Genomic DNA, 20,207 nt, shown 5'->3' with positions numbered 1-20,207 from the left:
AGCCAATTGAATGACTACTCTAGTGTCTTTCAGTCAACCTGCATTCAAAGAATTATAAATAGAAAGAGGCATAACATTAATTGATGCACCTAAGTCACTCATGGTCTTTTTGATGCCCACATTGCCAATTTTACAAGAAACAGAAAACATCCCTCTATCTTTGCACTTGGCTGGGAGTTCTCTCTTTATGGCAGCTGTCACAACTTCACCTACACTTACCTTTTCTTTCTCAGCAAGCTTTCTTCAGTTAGTGCATAGTTCTTTCAGAAAATTTGCATACCTGAAAATTTATTTCACAGCATCTAGCAACCACTTTCTTAAAGGTTTCAAGGATCTCTCTTTCTTCTTTTTCTTTTTGTGATTTTTTGAACCTTTTTGGAAAGGGAGGTGGAATTTTGAAACTTATTTGTTGATTTGTATTCCGCTGGTGTACTGGTTCTGTTTGACCAGTTTATTTGGACAAACAGTGTTCTGGTTGTTTTTCTTCAGCAGCTTGTCTTTGCACTTGTGAACTTCCATCATCAGCCTTGACATCCTGAAGCTCTTTACCACTTCTTAACATGATAGCACTTACATTTTGTCTGGGATTAGCTTCGGTTTGGGAAGGTAACTTACCTTGGGATTCAAGCTTGCTCACTGAGATGGCTATTTGACCCATCTGCTGTTGGAGACTTTGCACATAATTTGCCAATCTCTTCATCATCTTCTCAAGGTGCATATTGGAACTTGGAGGTGCTGGATTTCTTTGATAATTTTGGTAGTTGTTGGCCCTTGCATAGCTGAAGTTCGGATAGTCCTTCCAACCTGGATTATAAGTGTTAGAGTAGGGATCATGCCTTGGCTGGCTATTGAATCCTCCAATTGTATTTACTAGCTGGTCATCCTTATGAAGTGTAGGACATTGATCAGTTGGGTGTCCTACATGTGCACATATCCCACATTGTCTAATTTACGAAAGTTATTGAGCTTGTTGAGCTAGACCTATGACAAGACTTCTCACAGTAGAGGTTAGTTTACAAATTTGAGAAGTGAGAACAGATGTACTTACCTCATTGACTCCTCTTGACTCCTCTTGACAGCTGCTTCTCATCTCCATATTGTCTACATGCTGCTGTAAGTGTTGAAATCAACTCTCTGATTGCTTGAGGTGTTCTATCTTCAATTGAACCTCCACATGCTACATCAATGAATTTCCTTTCAGATGGTAGCAAATCTCCATAGAAGAATTCTATGAGTGATTTATCTGAAATGTCATGTTGAGGACAGCTTATACACAATCTCTTAAATCTTTCCCAATAATCATACAAATCTTCAGTTTCTTTTTGTTTAATACCACTTATCTCTCTTCTTATGCCTATGGCTTTAGAAGTTGGAAGATATTTATTCAGAAAAGTTCTTACCATACCATTCCAAGAAGTAATTGATCCAAGTAGCAAGTAAAATAACCAATCTTTGGCATAATCATCAAGTGAGAATGGGAACGTTCTCAGTTTCACATGCTCTTCAGTTATGCCTTGCGACCTCATGGATGAACATACTATGTGAAATTCTTTCAAGTGCTTATGTGGATTTTCATTCTCCAAACCTCTAAATTTAGGTAGTAGATGTATCAAACCTGTTTTGAGCTCAAAAGGGACTGTCAAAGGTGGATAGGTGATGCAGAGAGGTGCTTGATCACCTATAGGGCCTGCCAACTCTCTCAGAGTTCTTTCTCTTTGCATTGGTGGCCTCATTGCTAGATTTTCTGGTATTAATTCATCATGGACAGCAGGTTCAGCATGGGCAGTAGGTTCAGCATGGGCAGCAGGTTGTGTATAGACTTCAACCATTTCTATGGTTGTTTAGTGAGGTTCAGAAGATTCTGAATCAGTTCCTGCGATGGCAGGTTCCTCTGTGGCAGATTCGGTGGGGCTTGCTCCCAAAGTCGGGTTGCTTGGTTCCCTAATCGCTTGATTGTACGCTCAATTTCTGGATCGTAAGACAGAGTTTCCTTATGTCCAGATCTGGTCATGAAAGAAAAATAAATTAGTTAAATCAACTCATCGGCAACGACGCCAATTTTTGACTGTGTGGTTGTTGAAGCCGGTCAAAAATAACCTTTTTGGTTATTAACAATTTTACAACTGTAGATAGTGGCAAAAGGATCAAATCCACAAGGAATTGATACTTACCTATTTTCCTTATCAGGATCAAGTAAATAAACTGAAGGTAAAATAGAAGGGGGGTTTTGAGATTGATTGAGTTAAACTAATACTGAAAGTAATAAAGTAAAGCAAATAATTAAAGTAAAGAAATTCAAATATGAGAAAAGTTATAGTTGAAGAATTGGATCCACTTCAGTTGTTGGGATTGATCATTAATACTTAGCTCCTTCGTTTGATTCAACAAATTAGTTATGGGGTGGAAGACGCTTCTCACCACCATATCCCTCCTTAAGCATAAATCAATTAGGGAACGTTCTCTAATTAATTACTAATCAACAAGTTTCCAAGGAACATCCTTAGGCCTTTGGCATCTAACAACTGTCAAGTACATTAAGAAATAGAGAGACCTAATTCTAGCTACTCAAACGCATGGTAATATTGCTAGATCATGCAATTTGCTTAGTTTTTACACCAAGAGTTACTTGTATTTGAATAATCCAAGCAATTACGGACTTAAAACTATCCAAACTAACAAATTATTATCTTGCAGTCAAGAATCAATTGACCCTATTGATCTAAACTACAAAGCAACAATGAAATTAAGCATGATATATTCATCAAATCCCATGTCACTGGTCCACTAGTAAACGCCCTCTGAATTTGATGATGTGGCAATTTTAAAATAATTTAAAATAATGTTTAATATATAAATTATACTACAAAATTTTTCCGGATTAATAATAGATTTTTCCGTTACTAATAAATGAAAAATCCATTATTAACCTATTTAATAATGAATTAGTAACAGAGGTTGCTAATGCAATAGTAATGAATTAGCAATCTGTTATTAATAGTAAGACTAAAGAAGCTGGAAGATATTACGCCTAGCACTAGTAATGAGGATAGTGATTACTCTGGATACATCAACAACTAGTAGGAAAATAACGATTAGTTCTCAACTATCCCAAATGTTGGTTTGGGGAAGATTGAATGTGACGTTACCAATAATAAGAAGGTTCTGAAAAAGACCCTGAAGAAAGGAGAAGGATACCTAAAATTTTGAAATTTAGATAATAGAGCTAAATATTTTCAATTTGTAATAAATATAGTTAAAATATTAAATTAAATTTTAAAAAATTAACAATAGTTCCTAAAATTTAATTTGATTAATTAAAAGTTATTAATTTACATATTTTTACTTTAATAATATTATTTTTTTATTAATTTCATTATTTACTCTCCATTTTTATTTTAATATATATTTCACAGATTAATAAAAATTTAAAATATAAAATAATAAAATTTTACGGACTAAAAAATATATAATATTTTATTTTATTTAATATTATTGATATAAAGTAGAGTTTTCCGCATATTAAATTATGCACAAAACTTTAATATACAATATTATAATTTATTATCAATTTTCTCATTATTTATGCAATGTTATTCTACCGGTATCTTGATTTCACTACTACATTGTAATTAAGCTGTAATTGTTAATTAAAATCAGCTGCAATTACTCGTCACATGTTACATTCATATCAAGGAAACGTGTGAATCAGAAATCTCAAAGGAAAGAATTGCCATATTCTTTTACAAAATTTCTCTTGTAAAGAAGAGACGTTATTCTGATTTCTCAACACCAATGAATTATAGAACTTACATTTTTCCTAATATACAGTAAAAACAATTGTAAAATAGCAACAACAAGCAATCACAATCAATGCTCAAAAGTCAAAATCCTTTTTGTCAAAGCATGAATGGCAATCAAATTGCAGAAAGACTAGCCCATTTTCCAAGTTCATAAGGATCAGCGTAGTAATATAACTTAATCCTATTTGACAAAGACAACCCTGCTGCCAAAGGCACAGCTCGTAAGCTATTATCATCCTGTTCGGCTGGGTCATCTGTGAATGCAGTAACATCACCCAGAAGCTTGAAGGACACTCTGCGCGTTTGAATCTGTCTGGGAAAGTCAAAGTACATCGAGGTTCCGGACTTAGCCTCTGGCAGTCGATATTCACCAATAATTACCATGCTGTGTGGTTCCTGCGATTTTTTGTAATTTTTCAGTAAGTGCAAATTACTTGATAAGACAAACCACTGGCCAGCAAACTGGTGTTAACAAACCACAGCCCAGTGCACTGGTGCTGGCCACGCTTAATAAGAGTGAAAATGGGAAAGGAATAGAAGAAGGCAATTGCTGATGATTTCACAACGCTTAGGCATTTTACAGTCATTTTAATAAATGGATCAACCCTATCTCGCTCTCTTTTCATGTGGTTTTTCAACTGCTTCTTACAAGCACAGGAGCAAGAATAAGAATGGGCAAAATTTGCAATAAAAAGCTCCTAAAATCTGTGAACGGCCGGCCAGAAGAATTTATATTGTGATATTTCATCCACCAAAAAATGGGCAGACATCTACATCCGCTGTGTGTGTTGTAAAGGTGAGGAACCTAACAATTTATTTCCCTCCCACGCAAGTCCTACAGGCGACATCTACTTGCACTAACAAACTAGTATCAATTCTTTGGTTGCAATGCTTACTAAAAGTTAAAGCTGGTCTGATGATAATACCTGGAGTGCAGAAACTTGAAGATATAACACAGCAGGAGAGATGTGTCTGTCTTCCAAAAATGTGACTGACGTATCCCACGTATCTACATCTGAGGATGGAGAATGGGTAACCCGAGGCTTTATTGCAGTGAAGGCCTCAAAGCGAAATCCAGCAAGTATAGGTGAAGCGGGAGGCAAATATTGTTCCAAGGCAAGATCATTGTCCATTTGCCTCTCAGCCTCAATTGGAATCTGAGAAATGAAAAATATATAAGGGTCAGAAGAACGAGTTATCATGTACCATAACCAGATGTGAGAGAAATTTGATACCTTGAATCTATTCAACTGAGGAGTCCTCTCCAGCAAGCTATTAAAATTCATCTGGTCAGAGCCCTGTGATGTAAGCCCCATCTCTTTTTTCACTGGAGTTCCAACTACCAGAATTCTTCTAGCATGAAGACACAGGTCATTTTCAACTGATCCACCAAAAGAAGCACGTCGATTCACTTGTGCAAAAGGGTTCTCCTCCAAGGATAAAAGATTGAAGTCCCTCTCAAAATTAACAGAATTTGATCCAGGTCGTTGAAGACGTAATGTTATCCAAATGATTCGGCATCTAACAGGATTCTTAAAGGAAAAATTCACATGCCTAGGTACTCTATCATCTCCACCTGACTTTTCCGGTCCATAAATTTCTGAGGAAGATGGAACCAGTGATTGAACATCCCATTTTCCCATGCACGACCTTTCTTCCTTCTGTATTTTATTGCTTGCCCAGATTTGAACCTGTGAATAACAATTAGAGGGAACTCATTCTAGTTCAAGTAATGTAAAAGAAAAACAAAGTGCAGACAAAATAATTGCCACAAGGAGATAATTACTATGGATAATGGCGATAGAGTTTAACACAATAGAAAATTGATATTCATATAATAAAAATAACACAAATTAAGCAAAGCCACAGTAAACAGCTAATGAAGAACCAAGAAAGCAGAACAAAGAAACGAAAGGACCAGTCTTATTCAATCTTCAATAATTAGTTTTAGATGCATTAACGCTCCTTCAACTCCAGTATGACTAAACTCCCTAAAAAACAAAGGGGTAACGCATGACTAAACTACAGGCTATTTTCAGTAAGGTGCCAATTTTTTTCATTTGGTGACAATTTGTTGAGGATTATGAGTATGAGAAGACTGATAATTAATGCCCGAGAAGACAATATTTAATCACAGTATTTCAAGGACGTAGCTTAATCAAGAATTTATGCTCCATGAAAGAAAATCTTACAAGTTTATCAATCATAGTACAAATTTAAACATGATATCACCATACTTTTGTTGCAAAGACAGTGAAAGCCACAAGTATCAGTATTTAAAATTGAACACAGTTTAGAATTATATTAGAATCATTGGAAGAGTTTTAGATGCATGCTGAACAGCTCATGAGTAGAATTAATTTCTAATAAAGACAAAACATTTGAACCTAGTCTTGCCAGCTAGTGATTTGCTGAAAAATCTATACCCACATATGCATGACAGAAATTCAACATCATTTTTATTTTTGGGTTAGAACCTCATCAACTCTTTGATGCCTGATGAGTGATAGAGTTAGGAAGCATTCAAAATGTAAATAGAGAATTTGTAAAAGAAACCTGAGACTCGTATTGCTGTAATAATGGCAGAAAGCCCCTTTTACATTCACTATTTCAACTACAATGAGTATTCTGAAATATAAAAAAAGAAACAAGGAGAAAAATGGTTGATTAGCAACCCCCAGGAGAACACTTCCTGTATTAGCACAGCTAGTCCCAGCAATAGCTGAAAGAAAAACTAAGAAAAAGCATGCCCTAACCAATGAGAATAGCCTCTATATATAATATATTTAAATCCCTTTTTGCTGGTATCTCCAGATGGCAACACCCCCACATTTTTCTCTAACTGATTAATTTCTTTGCTAACCTCTTCCAGCTGTATATTTTTGGAATCTTTCCCTTTTTTTTTTTCCCGCTCATGTCCTTTTATTTGGTTTAAGCCTAATTTCCTAGCTTCAAGACTCCTTGCTATGTTGCTATCATTGCCAACCTCTTGAAGACCAACCTTGTCCTCAAAGCTGAAATAAGTACAGTTCATACATGTAACTTCATAAATCTCATTGGTTTTCTCAAACACCACTTTCGCGTTTTGAAACTTAGTCCAGAAATGAACCTTGGAAGCCTTATCGCCAACTTCTCTTGCCATGGGTAATGTAGCTTGCAGAGCTGCTATCCATAGTCCGCAAATATAAGATTCAACAAGACTTAAGGTTTGACACATGACCTTGAAGAATAACCACAGGCTTGTCTCTTGAATAATGGGCTTCAATGGTTGATTCATCAAACACTTTAGCCTTATTATCAATGGCCCAATTTCCACTAAAGTGAAATTAAAAACTATCATGAAAACAATTGTAGGGGTCATTGATTTTATCACAGTCCAACCTCCTTTTTCCATTGTATACACAAGATAAAATGATATACTGAAGATTAGAACCATGTTAGGAAGCTAAGGATTGAAAGAAATAGCACGGGAATAAAATTGATTTTCAGCCTCCAGTCAGCTATGTGAGAAATGAAATATGGAAGCAACAAATCTACCATGCTCCAAATATGAAGGTTAATCACTCCTATTGTTGCACTGAACCATTTCCATGATCAAAAAATGATATCTATCTCACTTGATTAAGTGTTTGTGGATACTGATCTAATTACTCTTCCAAAAAACAGTCCACCTCTCACTATAAAGTCATTTTGTATGGTTTTATGATTAATAGAAATTTTGGGTGTAATTTTCGAATTAATTGCAGCAGCTATGAAAGGATAAAATGCTCTGCAACAACCCAAGAAAATACCTAGCGACTGAAGTGTTGAGGAGGATGGGGTGTTGGTTTTGGTCTTCCTAAATCAGGAGGTTCAGGTGTTAGTTTTTTAAAGTGAAATAGAAGTGGGCTTGGCATATATTGGGCCAACAGTAGAGTGATGCAACTTTGTTTCTGAAGAATTTTAAGAGGAAGAGAATCCAATTGAATTGATTTTTACAAAGTTTGGATATTTATACACAAAGAATCAATCTAAATTAGGAATATTCATAATAAGAATAAAATTTCTATAATCAAGCCTTATAATTAAAACCTAATTAGGATCCCAAAAATTTGAATCCTACTAATTAGGAATCTTCTATATTGGTCAACGCTCCCCTCAAGTTGGTGCATAAATATCACATATGTCCAACTTGCTAATCAAGGTGTGATAGGTCTTATTGTTGAGCCCTTTGGTAAATATGTCAGCTAGCTGTTCATCATAAGTCACATGATTTAATTTCAAGACACCATTTATTAATTTCTTTTTAATGAAGTGTTGATCTATCTCTATGGGTTTCATTCAGTCACGTTGAATTGTGAGTGTTAAATTTGGGTCAGGCCTAACTCACCTCAAAAGCTAGCTCAAGGGGGAGGAGTGTCTATGGCTCATATAAGGGGCAAGTTACCCCCTTTCCACAATCGATGTGTGATTCAATACACTCCCCTCACACTCAGAATTTTACTGGTGTGTGACATATTTATAAGAGGTCCAACATTGGTCGTGGAAAGGGGGTAATGTGCCCCTTATATGAGACATAGTGTAACGGTCAGCTGCCTACTTCCGCTGCGGAAGCCGTCCCACATCGGGAGATTATAGAAAATCAGAATCGTATATAATAGCTAGCACGAAACTACTAAATATCTTGGGTTAACCATTTTGGGTCAAATGGAAAGTGGGTCCAAAAGTTATTTGAGTCAGTTTGGGCCGGACTGTTTCACATAGGCACTCCTCCCTCTTGAGCTAGTTTTTGGGGTGAGTTAGGCCTGACTCAAATTTAACATGGTATCAGAGCCACCCTGAATTAGACAAATTGTGCAGAACTAGTGGGTCTATGAGGAAATGGCTATCCGTGTGAGACGAGGTGGAGCCGCCTGAGGTACTAGCGAACCACAATACCTAAAGGTCCGGCCCATATAAGGGCCACATTATCCTTTCCACAACCAATGTGGGATTCAACACACCCCTTTATGTCCAAAATTTTACTGTAGCGTGACATATTTATGGGAGGCCCAATATCGGATGGGGAAGCTCTGATACTGTTATAAGTTATAAAAAGTAAATATGTTAATATGTTAATCTCTATTGTGATATACAACAATAAATATTATCTTTCTACATGGTATCAGAGCCTTTCTCATAGAGATTTTTTTTTTTCTCTTTTCTCTCTCGTAAAGTTTTAAAATTTTTTTTTGGAGACTTAGAGCTCCGTTCATTTGGGTTATCCATAAAGGGTAACATTTGGATCTCACCATCGCTGGAGTCACCACACCGACTCCTTGTCAGATTTGAGGTTTGTTTGCCGTTAGGGTGTTGGGTGGAGGTGTTTTATTTGGTACTGTTTATCGGCACTGTTCACGGCACTGTTCATCGGTACTGTTCACGTGGTACTGTTCACGCCGGGTACTGTTTTCTGATTCTGTGTTTCTTTTGTTGCTATCGTTTTTGGGTGGGTTGTCCTTATGGCTGGAGTTAAAACCACCACCGTAACTGATGTGATTCCTATGATAACTAAAATCATGGAACACAAATTGAATGGATCTTCCGATCAGGGAATTTTGATATCTGCAGATGAGTATGCACAATTCATCCAATACCAGGCATCTATAAAATCTTCTAATTCCTCCTCTATCACTGCAATTGCTGAGTCAGGTAACTCTACTGCATGTCTTGTGTCTTCATCCTCCAAATGGGTTATTGATTTTGGTGCTACCGATCATATGTCAGGTAATTCTACCCTTTTGTCCAATCTTGAGTCTCATACATCACCTTCTTATGTTACTCTTGCTGATGGCACTAAATCGTCTGTCATGGGTTCTGGTCATGTCAACTTAACCCCTTCTCTTTCTGTATCCTCTGTGTTATGTCTCCCTAAGTTCGCATTTAATTTGCTTTCCGTGAGTAAACTCACTCGTGCATTGAATTGTTGTGTCTCATTCTTTCCTGATCACTGTGTTTTTCAGGATCTTTCGACGAAGCAGATTATTGGTAGAGGAAGTGAGTCAGAGGGTCTTTACGTCTTGGATCAGCAACTACCTCGATCTCCTCGATCTCTGGTATGCTCCACGCGTTTAACACCTTTTGATGTTCATTGTCGTTTAGGGCATCCTTCTCTCTCGGTTTTGAAGAAGTTATATCCACAGTTTCATTCTTTGTCTATTCTAGATTGTGAGTCTTGTCAATTTGCCAAACATCATCGTTTACCTACACTGTCTCGAGTCAATAAACGGGCTTCGTCTCCTTTTGAGTTAGTCCATTCAGATGTTTGGGGTCCTTGTCCTGTTGTGTCTAAGTCTGGCTTTAAGTATTTTGTTACTTTTGTTGATGATTTCTCTCATACTACTTGGTTATTTTTAATGAAGAGTCGTTCAGAATTATTTTCTATTTTTTGTGCATTTTATGCTGAAATCCAAACCCAATTCAATACTTCCATCCGTATATTGCAAAGTGATAATGCTAAAGAGTATCTCTCTGGGGAATTTCAATCTTATTTGTTACAAAAATGGATTCTTCATCAGTCCTCTTGTGTTGCCACTCCTTCACAAAATGGAGTTGCTGAAAGAAAAAATCGACATCTTCTTGAAGTAGCCAGAGCCCTCTTATTCCAAATGAAGGTACCTAAATGTTTTTGGGCTGATGCTGTATCCACTGCTTGTTTTTTGATCAATCGCATGCCTTCCTCCGTCTTTCATGGTGATATCCCTTATAACATTTTATTTCCCACTAAATCTTTGTTTCCTATTGAGCCACGTCTCTTTGGTTGTACTTGTTTTGTTCGTGATGTTCGTCCACAGGTTACTAAATTGGATCCCAAATCACTCAAATGTGTCTTCCTTGGCTACTCTCGACGTCAGAAAGGGTATCGTTGTTTTTCTCCTGATCTGAATCGGTATCTTGTGTCTGCGGATGTAACATTCTTTGAGTCCACTCCGTTTTTTCCGCCATCATCTGTTTATAACACCCAGGAGGAGGAAGATGACCTCTTGTTATACACTGTTCGCTCTTCGTCTCCTTAGACTACTCCTACACCTTTCGCTCATGTGCCAGGTCGCCCTCCCATCTTTCATGTGTATTCCAGACGCTTAGAGGACTCTGACTCTGTTTCGCTACCCGCTTCTTCGTCGACCGATCCTGCTCCTACTGATCCTTCATTGTCTGATTTGGATTTGCCTATTGCTCTTCGCAAAGGTAAATGTACTTGCACTTATCCTATTTCATCTTGTGTCTCTTATGATCAATTATCCTCCTCTTCTCGTTGTTTTGTCACTGCTTTAGATTCTATTTCAATTCCCAAAACTGTTATTGAGGCTTTGTCCCATCCTGGTTGGCGTGCTGCAATGGAAGAGGAAATGATGGCCCTTGACACTAATGGTACTTGGGAGTTGATGTCCTTGCCCCCAGGAAAGCGGGCTATTGGGTGCAAATGGGTGTTTGCAGTGAAAGTAAATCCTGATGGATCTATTGCTCGCCTCAAGGCCCGTTTAGTGGCCAAAGGTTATGCACAAACTTATGGAGTTGACTATTCTGATACATTCTCCCCAGTTGCCAAGCTCGCATCTGTCCGATTGTTTATTTCCTTGGCGGCTACTCATGATTGGCCTTTGCATCAACTGGATATTAAAAATGCTTTTCTTCATGGTGATCTTCAGGAGGAGGTTTATATTGAGCAACCACCTGGTTTTGTTGCTCAGGGGGGAGTCAGGTAAGGTTTGTAGACTTCGAAAATCGCTTTATGGCTTGAAACAGAGTCCTTGGGCATGGTTTGGCAGGTTTAGTGAGGTGGTCCAACAGTTTGGAATGAAGATGAGTAAGTGTGATCACTCAGTGTTTTATAGAACTTCTGATAGTGGAGTAATTCTGCTTGTAGTATATGTGGATGATATCGTTATCAAAGGAAGTGACATTGCTGGCATCACATCCCTAAAAGAATTTCTTAAAACACAGTTTCATACAAAGGATTTGGGTTCCTTGAAATATTTCTTGGGAATCGAAGTTATGCGGTGTAAGAAAGGCATCTTCTTGTCTCAAAGAAAATATGTTCTTGATTTGTTGGCAGAAACAGGAAAATTGGGTGCTAAGCCTTGTAGTGCCCCAATGACCCCTAACCTTCAACTTACCACAGAAGACAGTGAGCCATTTGCAGATCCTGGAAGGTATAGAAAATTAGTTGGCAAGCTGAATTATTTGACGGTGACTCGTCCTGATATTGCATATTCAGTGAGTGTGGTAAGTCAGTTTATGTCTTCTCCTACTATTGCCCAGTGGGATGCTCTGGAACAGATTCTTTGTTACCTTAAAGGGGCCCCAGGGCGAGGCCTATTCTATGGTAACCATGGGCACTCAAATATTGAATGCTTTTGTGATGCTGATTGGGCAGGCTCGAAAGTTGATAGGAGGTCAATTACTGGGTATTGTGTTTTTGTGGGAGGTAACTTGGTCTCATGGAAAAGTAAGAAGCAAAATGTGGTCTCCCGTTCTAGTGCTGAATCTGAATATCGAGCTATGACACAAGCCGTTTGTGAAATCTTGTGGGTACGTCAACTGTTGGAAGAAGTTGGGTTCACAAATTCGGTGCCTGCTAAGTTGTGGTGTGATAATCAAGCAGCTATCCACATTGCCTCCAATCCAGTATTTCACGAGAGGACTAAACACATCGAGATTGATTGTCATTTTGTTCGTGAAAAGATCCAACAAAAGATAATGTCAACAGGATATATCCAAACTGGAGAACAATTAGGAGATATTTTCACTAAAGCTCTAAATGGGACTCGAGTTGATTATATATGTAACAAGTTGGGCATGATTAACATTTATGATCCAACTTGAGGGGGAGTGTTATAAGTTATAGAAAGTAAATATGTTAATATAGGAAGTAAATATTGATAGATGGCTCAGTTGCTTAATCTTAGAGATTGTATAATTATAGGCTTGATTTTCCTTCCTGTTTAGTTACCGTCTCTCATGTATAAATAAATTGTAATCTCTATTGTGATATAAAACAATAAATATTATCTTTCTACAGATACCATGTTAAATTTGGGCCAGGCCTAACTCGCCCCAAAAGCTAGCTCAAGGAGGAGGAGTGCCTATGCCCCATATAAGGGGCACATTACCCCTTTTCACAACCGATGTATAATTCAACACACTCCTCACATGCCCAGAATTTTAATAGTGCGTGACATATTTATAGGAGGCCCAACATCGGATGGGGAGGCTCTGATACCATGTTAAATTTGAGTCAGACCTAACTCACCCCAAAAGCTAGCTCAAGGGGGAGGAGTGCCTATGACCCAATATAAGGGGCATATTACCCCCCGTTTCCACAACCAATGTGGGATTCAACACACCCCCTCACGCCTACAATTTTACTGGTGCGTGACATATTTATGGAAGGCTCAACATCGGATGGGAGGCTCTGATACTATGTTAAATTTGGGCCAGACCCAACTCACTCCAAGAATAGAAGATTTGAGAGTTAGAAGTGGAAAAAATAGTACAATCCTTGTGACTCATATCCTGCTCCAATCATCTTTCCAGTACTCCGGTCCTGCACAACCACAGATTCAGTAGTAAAGATGATTGAACAGTGAAGATCTTTAGTCAATTTGCTAACAGAGATTAGGTTGTATGGACAGTCAGGGATAAATAAAACATTAGTCAAGGGGATAGAAAGAAGGAGATATACGTTACTGATCCCTTTAACTTGAGTTTGTGACCCATTAGCTAATGTGACTTTAGATAGTGTGGAAAGTGAAACAAGAGCAGAGAAAAGAGAGAGATTACCAGAGATATGATCAGAAGCACCAGAGTCGAGGATCCATGAACCAATGGGTAAACACTTGGTTAGATAAGTAAAAGAATTACCGGAATGGACAATATTTGATTGGACCATGGAGACTGAATCTGAGAAGGATCTGCGCCTGTGAACAGTAAATCCGACGTTAGACGGGCTGGGAAAGTGATCGGACCTACTGGGCTAGAGTCGCCGGTGCCGGGCGATGCTGGAGGAAGAGTCGTCGACGTGAAACGGTCGTCGGAAGATGGTGCATGCATCTGCGCATGGCCGGAGGGCGTGTGAAGGCGGGCTGAATAGGCGACCGGACTTGCTGAGTTGGAGTCGCCGAAGCAGAGCGATGCTGAGGAAGAATCGCCGGCATGAAACGATCACCGGAAGATGGTGCACGCGCGGAGGGCATGTGAAGGCGGGCTGAACAGGCGACCAGACTTGCTGGGTTGGAGTCGCTGGAGCAGAGCGATGCTGGAGGAAGAATCGTGGCATGAAACGATCACCGGAAGATGGTGCACGCGCTGGCGCGTGGCCGGAGACAGGCTGCTTGGGGTGGCGTGTGGGGCTGGATCTGGAGGCAGTGTCTATAGCCCATATAAGGGGCACATTACCCCTTTTCGCAACCGATGTGGGATTCAACACACTCCCCACACGCCCAGAATTGGCCCAATATCGGATGGGGGGATCTGATACCATGTTAAATTTGGGACATGCCTAATTCACCCCAAAAGTTAGCTCAAGGGGGAGGAGTGCCTATGGCTCATGTTGAGATTATTTCTGTAAATAGCCTAGATTTGTAGTAATAATTGGGGATATGATTGTGTGATATGATTGGGATATGATTAGGCTATAATTAGGGAATTAATTTATTTTCTTACCTAGTATGTACTCTTGTAAGTAGTATATATACCTCAATTGGCTTGAGGGGAATAATCAAGTATTTTCTCTCAAATCTTCCATTCTCTTTTTCTTCTTTTCATCAAAGGTTTTATGGTATCAGAGCCAAGAAACTTGGTTCACCTTTGAGTGGCAGATTTGCCACCTTGTTCTGGTGACTTTCTGGAAATCAGTTAGTATCACGACCCAATCCATTCTCCACGCCGGCTTCCGATCTACTTTCCGGTGAAGCACCACCTCCAGATCCAGCCCCACGCGCCACCCCTAGCAGCCTGTCTCCGACCACGCGCAGCCCATTCTCCACACCGGCTTCCGATCTACTTTCCGGTGAAGCACCGCCTCCAGATCCAGCCCCACCTGCCTCCACGCGCCTCCCCAAGCAGCCTATCTCCGGCCACGCGCCGGTGCGTGCACCATCTTCCGGTGACTATTTCACGCCGGCGATTGTTCCTCCAGCATTGCCCGGCGCCGGCGACTCTAGCCCAGCAGGTCTGGTCGCCTGTTCAGTTCGCCTTCACACGCCCTCCGGCCACGCACGGACGTGTGCACAATCTTCCGGCGACCATTTCACACCGGCGACTCTTCCTCCAGCATCGCCCGGCACAAGCGACCCCAGCCCAGCAGATCCGGTCGCTTGCCCAGCCTGTCTTCACACGCTCCTTGTGAACAATAACGTCAGATTTAGTGTTCACAGGCGCAGATCCTTCTTTTTGGTATATTCAGATTTAGATTCAGTCTCCATGACCCAATCAAATATTGTCCATTCTAGTAATTCTTTTGCTTATCTATCCAAGTCTTTTCCTATTGTTTCATGGATCCTTGACTCTAGTGCTTCTGATCATATTTCTGGTAATCCCTTTCTTTTCTCTACTCTTGTTTCACCTTCTACACCATCTAAAGTTACATTAGCTAATGATTCACAAACTCAAGTTAAAGGAATCGGTAACGTATGTCTCCTTTCTTCTATCCCATTGACTAATATTTTATTTACTCCTGACTATCCATACAACCTAATCTCTGTTAGCAAATTGACTAAAGTTCTTCACTGTTCAGTCATCTTTACTGCTGAATCTGTGGTTGTGCAGGACCGAAATATTGGGAAGATGATTGGAGCAGGATATGAGTCACAATGATTGTACTATTTTTCCACTTCTAACTCTCCCATTGCTTTTGTGTCTTCCACCTCCGCTAAACTCATTCATAGTCATTGGGGACATCCAAGTCTGAACAAGTTACAAAAATTGGTTCCTATTCTCTCTTCCTTGCATTCTTTAGAATGTGAGTCTTGTCAATTTGGGAAGCAAACTCGAGCTTCTTTTCCCAAACGAATCAATAATAGGGCCACTTCTATATTTGACATTGTTCATTCATATATTTGGGGTTCAAGTCGGGTTAGTACAACTCTGGGATTTCAATATTTTGTTACTTTTATTGATGACTATTCTCGTTGCACTTGCTTTTTCTGATGTAGAATCGTTCTGAGTTGTTCCCTATTTTTCAAAATTTTTATACTGAAATCCATAATCAATTTGGTGTTCGCACAAAGATAATGTGAAGTGATAATGCAAGAGAATATTTGTCTTCCTCATTCACTCATTTCTTGTCTACTCAGGATATTACTCACCAAACTTCTTGTTCTTATACCCCACAACAAAATGGGGTTGCCGATCGAAAAAAATCGGCATTTAATTGAAACAGCCCGCACTTTACTCCTACATCACAATGTTCCGTTGCGATTTTGGGGGGAAGCTGTCCTCACTGCCTGTTACTTGATTAACCGAATGCCTTCATCTGTTTTGCAGTATTAAAGTCCTCATTCTGTCCTATTTCCTAATCAGAATTCCACCCAGTTGTCTCTGCGTGTTTTCGGATGTATATGATTTGTTCATAATCAGACTCCTGGTAAATACAAACTCCAGCCCGAATCAGTTAAATGTGTCTTTCTTGGCTATTCACGACTTCAAAAAGATTACAAATGCTATGATCCTACTATTAACAGATATTTTGTGTCTGCAGATGTCACCTTTTTGAAACCTCTCCTTACTTTTCTTCTAGTCCAACACACAAAACTTTTATCCCTAGCGCTTTGCCTATACCTCCGAATCTTATTTCTCCTTTACCGCAAGTGTGTCGATCTCCCACTCCTATGCCACCTCTTCAGGTCTACACACGTCGGTCTCACCCTTCTGCTAATAACAATGACATTTTTGTCCCTAATGCAGGTACTTCTAATGTCTCACCTCCCATTCTGTCATCACCTACTTCAGTCATGCCTTCAACAACAGCAGCTACTCCTCTTGCTCTTCGAAAAGGTATTCGCTCTTCTTGAAATCCTCATCCCATTTATAATTTTGTGAGTTATCATCGTTTGTCTCCTTCCTACTATACTTTTGTCTCTGCTGTGTCTGCTGTCTCCATATCCAAGGCAGTTAGAGAAGCATTGGATCATCCTGGTTGAAGAAATGAATGCTTTGCATAACAATAGAACTTGGAAACTGCTATCCTTACCACTTGGTAAGTCTACTGTTGGTTGTCGATGGGTTTACATGGTTAAGGTGGGACATGATGGCAAAATTGATCGCCTTAAAGCTCGCCTTGTAGTTAAAGGTTACACACAGATTTTTGGGCTTGATTACAGTGATACTTTCTCTCCAGTATCCAAAATAGCTTCTGTTCGCCTCCTTATCTCATTGACTGCAATTAATTACTGGACCCTGCATTAACAGGACATTAAAAATGCCTTTCTTCATGGAGAGCTCGCTGAAAAAGTTTACATGGAGCAACCTCCAGGGTTTGTTGCTCAGGGGGAGTCACGCTTAGTATGTCGTCTTCGGCGCTCTTTGTATGGGCTAAAACAGTCTCCAAGAGCATGTTTTGGACGATTTAGTACTGTAGTTCAACAATTTGGAATGTCTCAAAGTAATTCTGATCGTTCCGTATTTTTTCGTTATAATGGTGATAGATGCATCTACTTGGTGGTCTATGTTGATGATATTGTCATTACAAGAAATGATTATGATGGAATCTCTTAGCTTAAGCAACATTTGTTAAGTCATTTCCAAACTAAAGATCTGGGGAAACTGAAGTATTTCTTGGGAATTGAAGTAGCACAGTCTAAAATAGGTATTGCAATTTCTCAACGGAAATATGTTTTGGATATATTGGAAGAAACAAGCATGTTAGACTGTAGACATGTGGATACTCCTGTGGATCCAAATGTCAAACTTGTTCATGAATAGGGGGAGCCACTTAAAGATCCTGCTAGATATAGAAGATTAGTTGGCAAGCTCAATTATCTCACTATCACACGACCAGATATTTCCTTTGCTGTAAGTGTGGTTAGCCAATTTCTTCAAACTCCATACAGTAGTCACTGGGATGCAGTCATTAGCATTCTCAGATATATCAAAGGAGCTCCAGGACAGGGTCTACTCTATGAGGACAAGGGTCACTCACAAATTGTTGGCTATTCTGATGCAGATTGGGCAGATTCTCCTTCAGATAGACGATTTACTTCAGGATATTATATTATCATTGGAGGGAATTCTATATCCTGGAAAAGTAAAAAACAGGGAGTGGTTGCAAGATCAAGTGCAGAAGCAGAATATCGAGTTATGGCTTTAGCAACATGCGAACTCATTTGGTTGAAACAACTCCTTCAAGAATTGAAATATAGCGATACTGGCCAAATAAAGTTGATATGTAATAATCAAGCTGCCCTCCATATTGCATCAAATCCAGTTTTTCATGAGAGGACGAAGCATATAGAGGTAGATTGCCATTTTATTAGGCAAAAGATTGAGTCCAGATGCATTTCTACTAGTTTTGTCAACTCAAATGACCATATTGCATCAAATCCAGTTTTTCATGAGAGGACGAAGCATATAGAGGTGGATTGCCATTTTATTAGGCAAAAGATTGAGTCCGGATGCATTTCTACTAGCTTTGTCAACTCAAATGATCAGCTAGCTGATGTTTTCACAAAATCACTTTGAGAATCACGAATCAAGTATATTTGTAACAACCTTGGAGCATATGATATGTACGCTCCAGCTTGAGGGGGAGAGTTGAGATTATTTCTGTAAATAGCCTAGATTTATAGTAATAATTAGGAATATGATTGTGTGATATGATTGGAATATGATTAGGCTATAATTAGGGAATTAATTTATTTTCTTACCTAGTATGTACTCTTGTAAGTAGTATATATACCTCAATTGGCTTGAGGGGAATAATAAAGTATTTTCTCTCAAATCTTCCACTCTTTTTCTTCTTTTCATCAAAGGTTTCAGCTCATATAAGGACACATTAACCCCTTTCCACAACCGATGTGGGATTCAACACATCCCCGAACACCCAGAATTTTACTGGTGCATAACATATATATAGGAGGCCTAACATCGGTTGTGGAAAAGGGGTAATGTGCCCCTTATATGAGCCATAGGCACTCCTCTCCCTTGAGCTAGCTTTTGGGGTGAGTTAGGCCTGATACAAATTTAACAGTGAGCTATACTGATGGCAGCTTTATTGTCACAGTACAAGAGGTGTTTGTTCCTCTCCAACAGATTCAATTCCTCCAACAGATTCAATTCCTCCGATAGTCTCTGCAACTATTGGAGTTCACAAACAACTTGTGGCATTGGTCTATATTCCGCCTCAGCACTTGATCGAGTAACAACACTTTGCTTTTTGCTTCTCCAAGTGACAAAGTTTTCTCCCACAAGTGTGCAGTAACCACTAGTCGACCTCCTATCAAGGGATCCAGCGCAATCTGCATGAATGCGTATATGCAGAGATAACCATGTATAGAGAATAGGAGACCTTTTCCGGGAGCAACTTCAAGTATCGCAAAATGCGAAAAACAGCTTGCATGTGAGACTCACGAGAATCATGCATAAACTGACTGACTAAGTTGATTGCATATGCTATGTCTTCGAGTATGCAGAAGATAAATCAATAAAGTCTACCAACCTCTAATATCTGCCAATACACACTTATTCACCAATTCCTGCTTATAGATTGTAATTGCCCTCAATTGGAGTCTCTGCTAGTTGCAATCTGACATACTAGTTTCTTCCAAAAAGATCAAGAATGTATTCTCTAAGAAATAAAAATTCCCTTTTTTGACCTGGCAACCTCGATTCTCAAGAAATACTGCATTGTTCCTTGATCTTTAATTTCGAACTCTTGAGCTAAAAGCTTTTTCAGCCGAGTCATCTCTTAGTGTCATCCCCTGTCATTACTATGTTATCAACATAGATTATGAGAAGAGTAATTTTAGCGTTATAATGTTTGATAAATAAAGTATGGTTAGCATTGCTTTGTTGATAGCCAAAGGAAACCATAGCTCTGTTGAATCAATCAAACCAAACTCTGGGTGACTGCTTCAACCCATACTGAAGAATTTTGGAAAAATTTAGAGTATTCTTGTATTTCCACTCTTAATCTTTACAATTGGTCTACATGACTATTTATACACAAAGAATTATATCAAAACAGAAAACAAATAATCAAATAATAATTACAGAGATAATTAAGGATCATAATCAAATCAAATCATATCCCTAGAATCAGCTAGGATTAGCAAATAAGTCAACACTCCCCCTCAAGTTGGTGCAAAAATGTCGCACATGCCCAACTTGCAAATCAAATTATGGTAGATCTTATTGTTGATTCCTTTAGTAAACACATCCGCAAGTTGCCTA

The 20,207-nt window shown here is 39.0% G+C and overlaps 1 protein-coding gene across 3 annotated transcripts in view; it reads right to left on the bottom strand.

Moving 5' to 3' along the window:
* Positions 1 to 3,701: 3,701 nt before the first annotated feature.
* The window catches only part of LOC110615324 (probable phosphoinositide phosphatase SAC9), a 62,823-nt gene continuing 46,317 nt past the window's right edge, over positions 3,702 to 20,207 (bottom strand). For all 3 annotated transcript variants that reach the window (XM_021757162.2, XM_021757160.2, XM_021757161.2), the window contains exons 12-14: positions 5,036 to 5,491; positions 4,727 to 4,957; positions 3,702 to 4,196 (exon numbers count right to left, since the gene is read on the bottom strand). In XM_021757162.2, the coding sequence (XP_021612854.1) occupies positions 3,915 to 4,196; positions 4,727 to 4,957; positions 5,036 to 5,491 (969 nt within the window). In that variant the 3' untranslated portion in view covers positions 3,702 to 3,914. The remainder of the gene's footprint in view (positions 4,197 to 4,726; positions 4,958 to 5,035; positions 5,492 to 20,207) is intronic.

This window comes from Manihot esculenta, chromosome 5 (genome assembly GCF_001659605.2).
Source record: "Manihot esculenta cultivar AM560-2 chromosome 5, M.esculenta_v8, whole genome shotgun sequence".
Taxonomy (NCBI): Eukaryota; Viridiplantae; Streptophyta; class Magnoliopsida; order Malpighiales; family Euphorbiaceae; genus Manihot; species Manihot esculenta.
This window is presented reverse-complemented; position numbering and strand designations above follow the sequence as displayed.